General features: G+C 42.0%; 1 protein-coding gene across 1 annotated transcript; it reads right to left on the bottom strand.

Annotated features, from left to right (window-relative positions):
* Positions 1-247: 247 nt before the first annotated feature.
* LOC118397038 (high mobility group protein B1-like) lies at positions 248-2,935 on the bottom strand. Its single transcript, XM_035791445.2, has 5 exons — positions 2,771-2,935; positions 1,756-1,918; positions 1,445-1,590; positions 1,179-1,353; positions 248-807 (listed from the first exon to the last, which is right to left on the bottom strand). Exons 2-5 carry the CDS (start codon positions 1,900-1,902, stop codon positions 691-693), a joined length of 585 nt encoding a protein of 194 aa, XP_035647338.1. The 5' UTR covers positions 1,903-1,918; positions 2,771-2,935; the 3' UTR covers positions 248-690.
* Between the last annotated feature and the right edge of the window lie 6,425 nt (positions 2,936-9,360).

Raw genomic sequence — 9,360 nt, 5'->3', positions numbered from 1 at the left:
AATACTTAAGTAAATTAGAAATGTATTTCATGTAATTAATTATCTAAATGTGTTTTCACCTTGTCATTATGGGGTATTGTGTAGATGGATTAATTTTTTTAAAAATCCATTTTGAATTCAGTCTTTGACAACAAAATGTGGAATAAGTCAAAAGGGTATGAATACTTTCTGAATGCACTAAGTACATATTTATCGAAATCAACCAAATGCCTTAGTTCATGGTAAATCTTCCAAAAAGAAAAACACATTTATTAAAAAAGACCTTTATTTAAGACATTCCTGAATGTCAGCTGCAATTAGAGTGGTATTCAAAGAACAATAAAAAGACCTTGTGACAAACATGAAAAAATATTCTTTCAAACAAATACAGGAAAAAAAAAAAAAAATACACTAGCTACCAACCCAGAAATCTGATTTGAGAGTTGCACACCTATTACTTCCATATTGATTCATAATCCTCCAAAGCAGTCACAGGCAAGGGCAGGAACAACAACAAAAATATCAGAACATCAAATTCAAGACATGTAGTGTTAACTTTAAGGGAGCATAACACCATCCATCTTAAGAACATTAAATATACACACATCTTAATGTGTTCTCGTTGCATCTGGGTCTGTTCAGAGATGTAAGGTGTGTACAATAGAGTTACATAGCATTAAAACAAGTATGTAGGCTACAACAGCAGAGAGGCTACTCGTCATCATCCTCATCGTCGTCATCTTCCTCATCATCCTCTTCTTCGTCGTCGTCAGCAGCTGCGGAGGAGGCCGTATCCACTCTACCATTGGTGCGGTATGAGGCGATATCCTGTGTAACAACATAATTATTTAGAGCCTGACCAATATGCTTTTCTGGGATCCAAGACATCTGCAGACATACCGTTTTACAGCGGGAAAATTAAAAAGCAATTTTTCTCACATGGAATTCTCATATTGCCATCCAAAAGAACAATTGTCCAAGAAAATGCTTAAAACGTTACATTGTGACAGGAGAATGGTCACGTGTTTAGATAAGCATTAAATCCCCCCCCCCCACATCCTATTTATTTAACATCAGTGGAATTGTCTGCACCCATCTTATATCTGCAACCATCTTATTCAAATAAATTGTCACTGCATCTTGATCAAGAAATCAGACATTTGTATATCAACTTCAATTTTAACAAAGCCCTTACTCACCTTGTCGTATTTCTCCTTCAGCGTGGCGGCTTTCTTCTCGTATGGCTTCTTCTCCTCAGCTGCAGAGCTGTTCCACATCACTCCCAGCTTCTTAGCAGTGTCTCCAATGGACAGGCCTGGGTGCTCACTCTTTATCTTGGCCCGGAAGTCAGCACAGAAGATGAAGAACGCAGACCTGAGAAACAAAAACAAACGCATGTCAATTCAAAGGGAAGTTTAATTCACCTCTATAATTGCTATCTGGTCTAGCTGCCATGCAAACCTACGGTGGTCTCTTGGGGGCATTAGGATCCTTGAACCTCTTCTTTTTCTGGCCATTGGGTGGGATGTAGTTCTTCATTTCTCTCTCGTAGCGGACCTTGTCTTGCTTCGCCATGTCTTCAAACTTGCCTTTTTCTTTAGGAGACATGGGCTGGATATAGAGGTATAAATTCAGATTACATATCTACATGGCCACCACTAGACTGTCCACAAGGTCACTCAAGTGTAACAAAACGTACTATGGTGTAAATATAGCCATAATCATTCTAAGTATATACCAGAAACATGTCAGTCATTCACTGTTGTGTAATGCTACCTTCCATCTCTCTGAGCATTTCTTGGAGAACTCAGCGAAGTTGACACTGGCTTCTGGGTGTTTCTTCTTATGCTCCGCCCTGCAGGTCTGCACGAAGTAAGCATATGACGACATCTTGCCTCTCGGTTTCCTAGGATCTTTCCCCATGGTGACTTGTGTAGGTCTAGTAGGAGAGATACAGTAGATACAGTTTCAAAAACATAAAGCCAAATGTCACCCTGAGCTTTGGCCATATTAAATGAGTGTCCCTCCCTAGCTGCCCATAACAAATAATGGGGGCTGGGGGTACACGTCGCGACCTTTCTTGCAAATAAACATTTGTAATCACTAATAATGCAAAACATATTTTTATGCTGTTTGCAACTAATTAACGGTGCGATTGTGCAGAGGGTTGGTGTGCTGTCGCTAGCTACAACGGCAGTTCGCTATCTTCGAATCCAGCCCCCTCAACATATAGCTTGCCATCATGGATCCATCCCATTGTTGTGTCGTAGGTAACGAACCGTAGCCTTGCAGTGTGCTAGCGAACCGTTATAGCTAACTAACTAACGTGTTAGTGTTGCTAAAAACTCAGTCGAGACTGAAAATCTGACTCGTATCACATGGGACAAAACAAGTACGTTTACAGCCAAGAAAATCGAGATGCTCTCTGTTAACGTTACCTAACGTCAGCGCAGCAGCCAAGCTTGCTTGTTAGCCACGGCTAGCCAGCTAGCTATAGCAAAAATAACTAACGTTAGGTAGCTCTCTAGATGTACTCAAATATAGCTCGATAGATGTCTGGCTTCCATGAGTTTGTAAAAGCAACTAACGTTACTGAAATCGTTTTAGGTGGTGCCTGAAAAAGGGTACGCTGTCTTTGTTAGCCCCCATTTCCATAGCTAGTTAACAAGCTAATGTTTTATGAATGCTCAGCATAATACACATATTTCAACTAAAATAAATAATTGCCATGTTCTTATTTCCAATAACTCGCTAAATATTTTTTGCTAATATTTGTGGTGTTAATACATACCCTAAGTTAGCTAGCCAGCTGCCTCAACAAACAACAATGGGACGGTGATTAATATTCCGCCAGAAATACAAACAATCCCGTCACTTTCGTATGGTAATATTAAATCCTTCAAAATAAAAGCCCACAATTGAAATGTGGATCATCTTAGTTGGGGCTTTAGTCAGGTGGCCAGGGTTCCGGTCTAGAAGTACGGTTTCGACAGCTCAAAGACAGCGAACAACCACCCTTTGTCAGGCATCACCTAAAACAACAGATAGATAGACTTTTAGTCTGTGCATGTTATACGTAGGTACGAATACCCATAAGGGCCTTCCTACTACATCTTCCCCTCTCCAATGAAGAATTCAACATTCAGAACCACTGAAGCATAACTGAAATATAATTTGGAACCAGTATTATTCTCTTAACATGCTACTTCACATTCTGAAACAGCATGAAAGCATTCAGCATGAAAGCACACAGTCTCTTTTTGCAGGGTATGGTCCTCAACAATATGTATTCTATTCATGCCACTGGTGGCTTCACATCCCTTTTTTGGCGAGGTTGTGGATTTGTGAGAATGCTTTTTGGGCGAGCTTGTGGCTCTGTGAGAATGCCTTTTGGGCGAGCTTGTGACTTTCTGAGAATGCTTTTTGGGCGAGCTTGTGACTTTCTGAGAATGCTTTTTGGGCGAGCTTGTGACTTTCTGAGAATGCTTTTGGGCGAGCTTGTGGCTCTGTGAGAATGCCTTTTGGGTCGAGCTTGTGGCTCTGTGAGAATGCCTTTTGGGCGAGCTTGTGGCTCTGTGAGAATGCCTTTTGGGCGAGCTTGTGGCTCTGTGAGCATTCTCTCCTTCCCCCTCTTTTTGTGTCTTGTCTGTGGCCTCCTCAGCCTGTGTGGCTGGTAGATCTGGAAGAGCTCTGAGGTGTGTTTTGTTCCTCCGTACCTCCTCTGAGCCTGTGTCCACCATATAGGAACATGCATCCGCTTTTCTCAGCACTATTGCTGGTGTCTTTGAGTTTGTATTCCACACACATTGACCTTCTGTAAACTTTGGTCTCACGGTGTCTCTGATTAAAGTCTCCAGTTTGTGTTTGCTTCAGCCGTTTGTCCCTCTCAGCCAAGGCCTTCCTGTTAGGTCATTGAGATTTAAACTGAGCCGGCGAGACAGGCAATGGGGAGTGCAGCCTCCTGCCTATCAGGTGCTCGGCAAGTGACGGCCCATGATGCAGTGTAATTCTGTAAGCTAACAGAGCCCTGTATGGATCCTTGTTGTTTTTCAGCAGTCCCTTGACTGTTTTCACAGCTCTCTCTGCCTCACCGTTGCTCTGTGCATGGTAGGGGCTACTGGTCACGTATGAAGTCATATTCTGCAAAAGCAGAAAAGGAGCTCACGGAGAACAGCGTTATCTGTAACCAAAAATGTACTGATAACACCATCTGATGTGGTTATGGGTGTCTTTGCTATTTCAATGTATCTTGAATAGTAATCTACCACTAGCAGATAAGAGTAATTTTTCCAATAGAACATATATATCTGCCCCTACCTTTTGCCATGGCCATCATTGGTTCAGAATGACAATGACAAGGATGACAGTGTCGATATTCCCAAAGGTGAGCCTTTCTTTGCAGGGGGACTCTTATTATATATTTTTAAATGTTGCACCCTGCGATCGTGCTGCCACCATAATATCCTGCTGCTACGAGAACGGCAATGGGACGATGCTTGTCAGCTTTAATCAGCGGTCTTTTCGCTGGTTCCATACATTGTGGCTCCTACTGGCTGCCGCCAACTGCTTCGGGCGCTTGCTTTCCACAGTTCTTAGTGGAGATGTCGAAGAATTCCATGCATTCATTAACCATCACAGTGCGGCCTATGTAGGCCTGTTGTATATTTATGAAATCATTATTTATTAAAGTGATTGTCTCTATAACCTGTTAATTCATATGCCTGGTGACCGTGATACATATGTGTAAAGGCCGAGACAATAAGAAGACGCAGTGGCAGAATAAATTCAACCACATCTTGGTTTTATCACAAAACCGCATAGCAAACTCTGTCTGGTGAGGTCCAGAAAGCAAATTGCAGGTGCAGTAACAGTTACATGGTCCCGAAACACAAATGTTCCTGCAATTTCTTGACCACTAAACAACTAACTATTGATGTAGAACCATATAGAGTTACCACAAGTTGCAAAGAAAACAGGAGCTGCCTTCACAATTCCAGCACCATTTCAACATCATCAAATAATGTCTGCTTAATCAAATACAGTGGCAACTAAAATACACCAAAAACAATTTAGTCCAGTCAACGTATGCTAAATATAATGTGGCTGTCTATGGTTCTGATTTCTGTGTGTGCATGTGTGTGTGCATACATGTTTGTGCAAGTAGAAAAACATGTTGACTCACCCTCGTAGAGAAACGCCAATGTCATCCTCCTCTCTTTCATGCTGATGAATCACTCTGTCATACAGTACACACATTACATTTTTGTTGTCCTTGGCTACCTGGCTAAAATGATTGCTCACTTCCATTCATGGGCAATGTTAGCTAGTTAACATTAGGCTTCTACATCTAGCTACATATTGAACTTCCATCCTCTCAGGCCAAGGGGCAGATCAATGTACAGTGCCTTGCGAAAGTATTCGGCCCCCTTGAACTTTGCGACCTTTTGCCACATTTCAGGCTTCAAACATAAAGATATAAAACTGTATTTTTTTGTGAAGAATCAACAACAAGTGGGACACAATCATGAAGTGGAACGACATTTATTGGATATTTCAAACTTTTTTAACAAATCAAAAACTGAAAAATTGGGTGTGCAAAATTATTCAGCCCCCTTAAGTTAATACTTTGTAGCACCACCTTTTGCTGCGATTACAGCTGTAAGTCGCTTGGGGTATGTCTCTATCAGTTTTGCACATCGAGAGACTGAAATGTTTTCCCATTCCTCCTTGCAAAACAGCTCGAGCTCAGTGAGGTTGGATGGAGAGCATTTGTGAACAGCAGTTTTCAGTTCTTTCCACAGATTCTCGATTGGATTCAGGTCTGGACTTTGACTTGGCCATTCTAACACCGAAATATGTTTATTTTTGAACCATTCCATTGTAGATTTTGCTTTATGTTTTGGATCATTGTCTTGTTGGAAGACAAATCTCCGTCCCAGTCTCAGGTCTTTTGCAGACTCCATCAGGTTTTCTTCCAGAATGGTCCTGTATTTGGCTCCATCCATCTTCCCATCAATTTTAACCATCTTCCCTGTCCCTGCTGAAGAAAATCAGGCCCAAACCATGATGCTGCCACCACCATGTTTGACAGTGGGGATGGTGTGTTCAGGGTGATGAGCTGTGTTGCTTTTACGCCAAACATAACGTTTTGCATTGTTGCCAAAAAGTTCAATTTTGGTTTCATCTGACCAGAGCACCTTCTTCCACATGTTTGGTGTGTCTCCCAGGTGGCTTGTGGCAAACTTTAAAAAACACTTTTTATGGATATCTTTAAGAAATGGCTTTCTTCTTGCCACTCTTCCATAAGGGCCAGATTTGTGTAATATACGACTGATTGTTGTCCTATGGACAGAGTCTCCCACCTCAGCTGTAGATCTCTGCAGTTCATCCAGAGTGATCATGGGCCTCTTGGCTGCATCTCTGATCAGTCTTCTCCTTGTATGAGCTGAAAGTTTAGAGGGACGGCCAGGTCTTGGTAGATTTGCAGTGGTCTGATACTCCTTCCATTTCAATATTATCGCTTGCACAGTGCTCCTTGGGATGTTTAAAGCTTGGGAAATCTTTTTGTATCCAAATCCGGCTTTAAACTTCTTCACAACAGTATCTCAGACCTGCCTGGTGTGTTCCTTGTTCTTCATGAAGCTCTCTGCGCTTTTAACGGACCTCTGAGACTATCACAGTGCAGGTGCATTTATACGGAGACTTGATTACACACAGGTGGATTGTATTTATCATCATTAGTCATTTAGGTCAACATTGGATCATTCAGAGATCCTCACTGAACTTCTGGAGAGAGTTTGCTGCACTGAAAGTAAATAGGCTGAATAATTTTGCACGCCCAATTTTTCAGTTTTTGATTTGTTAAAAAAGTTTGAAATATCCAATAAATGTCGTTCCACTTCATGATTGTGTCCCACTTGTTGTTGATTCTTCACAAAATAATACAGTTTTATATCTTTATGTTTGAAGCCTGAAATGTGGCAAAAGGTCGCAAAGTTCAAGGGGGCCGAATACTTTCGTAAGGCACTGTATGCATTAATCTTTGGATCATAATCGCCTTTATAGTCATTGGCTAGTACAAAGAATTAAGTAAAATCCAAAAGTCCAAATCCCTATCTCCATCCATGGCTAATGTAGGAAAGGGACCATTTTAGATAGCTGGATAGCTAGCCATTGGAGGAAAACAAGGAAAACATTTGATAGGAGTGATGCCAAATCCAAGTTGGCTTCCATTGATACTTTTTTTTGGTGCGCCAGGACCATTCACAGTTGAGCTCGCTCACTTTAGCTCAACACTGATTAGATCATTTTTAATACTTTTTGTAGTCAAGGGAGGCCAGATGCTTGCTGGCTTCTCTTGCCTTCAAGGGAAGCTGGCTTGGATTTGGCGTCACTCCTATAAAATCCCATTGAGAACATACTTCATTGACAGAAAAACTTGAATTGTTGCATCTTGTTGTGTTATTGAAAAATGGCGCCGGAGAGGATGTCAGACTTTTTACGTGCCCACAGCCTATTGTGTTTTTTTGGTTGTTTATTTGCATTGTCTGTAACCTATTTTTGTACTTTTTTTAAACATAATGTTGCCGCTACCGTCTCTTATGACCAAAAATAAGTTCTAGACATCAGGAATGCGATTACTCACCACAGACTAGCAGAATCCTCTTTTTCCTTTCACGACTCTAACGAGTCCGACGCGAAGAATACACCGCTTCCTCGGGAACAGGCCCTGATCCCCGTGGTCTGTGTGAAGAGGAGGCGGAGAAAGAAGGGGCGAAGGTCGGGCTGCCTTCTGAGACTTTGTAGGTGATCGAATAAACCCCCACTTCCCTCCATTCTGCTAGCAAACGTGCAATGTTTGGTCAATAAAATCGAAGAGTGATGCGGAAGATTAAACTACCAACGGGACATTAAAAACTGTAACATCTTATGCTTCACAGAGTCGTGGCTGAATGATGACAACATCAACATACAGCTGGCTGGTTATGATGTATATGATGTACTGGCAGGACAGCGTCGGCGGCCCATGTATTTTTGTAAACAACAGCTAGTGCATGATATCTAAGTAAGTCTCAAGATATTGCTCGCCTGAGGTAGAGTATCTCATGATAATCAGCATGTTAAATGTGCAACCAGAGGGAAAAGAACTCTGGACCACCTATACTCCACACACAGACGCATACAAAGCTCTCCCTCGCCCTCCATTTGGCAAATCTGACCATAATTCTATCCTCCTTCCTGCTTAGTTCTGGAAAACGGTTAAAGACCTGGAGAATAAACCCTCCTCCTCACAGCTGCCCATGTCCCTTAATGTTGATGATGTGGTTGTTACTGACAAGAAGCACATGACTGAGCTCTTTAATCATCACTTCATTAAGTCATGATTCCTATTCCTATTTCCTGCCTCTTTGCTCGTCCAACATTTCCTCATCTCCCACCCCTTCTAATGTGACTATCCCCAATGCTTCTCCCTCTTTTTCCCCTGCCCCGCTACAAAGTTTCTCCCAGCAGGCAGTCACTGAGTCCGAGGTGCTAAAGGAACTCCTTAAACTTGACCCCAAAGAACCATCTGGGTGGTTCTCAGGGTCTAAACCATCTGGATGGTTTAGACCCTTTCTTCTTTAAGGTTGCTGCTCCCTATTATCACCAAGGCTATCTCCAACCTTTTTAATCTCTCTCTTCTCTCTGGGGGAGAGATCAAGCTGATCCTAAATGCTCCTCATAGGACACATCACTGCACTCTATAGTCTTCTGTAAACTGGTTATCTCTGTATACCCGTCGCAAGACCCAGTGGTTGATGCTTATTTATTAAACCCTCTTAGGCCTCACCCCCCCTATCTGAGATATCTACTGCAGCCCTCATTCTCCACATACAACACCCGTTCTGCCAGTCACATTTTGTTAAAGGTCCCCAAAGCACATATATCCCTGGGTCGCTCCTCTTTTCAGTTCGCTGCAGCTAGCGACTGGCACGAGCTGCAACAAACACTCAAACTGACAGTTTTATCTCCATCTCTTCATTCAAAGACTCAATCATGGACACTCTTACTGACAGTTGGGGCTGCTTCGTATGATGTAATGTTGTCTCTACCTTCTTGTCCTTTGTGCTGTTGACTATGCCCAATAATGTTTGTACCATGTTTTTGTGCTGCTACCATGTTGTGTTGCTACCATGTTGTTGTCATGTGGTGTTGCTTCCATGCTGTGTTGTCATGTTTTGTTATTATGTTGTTGTCTTAGGTCTCTCTTTATGTAGTGTTGTGTCTCTCTTGTTGTGATGTTTGTTTTGTCCTATATTTATATTGTATTTTTGTTTTTATTTTATCCCAGGCCCCCGTCCATGCAGGAGGCCTTTTAGTAGTCCGTCATTGTAAATAAGA

The sequence above is a fragment of the Oncorhynchus keta genome, chromosome 18 (assembly GCF_023373465.1).
Source record: "Oncorhynchus keta strain PuntledgeMale-10-30-2019 chromosome 18, Oket_V2, whole genome shotgun sequence".
In the NCBI taxonomy this organism is placed as follows: Eukaryota; Metazoa; Chordata; class Actinopteri; order Salmoniformes; family Salmonidae; genus Oncorhynchus; species Oncorhynchus keta.
The sequence above is the reverse complement of the archived record's forward strand: the minus strand, read 5'-3'. Positions and strand labels throughout refer to the sequence as shown.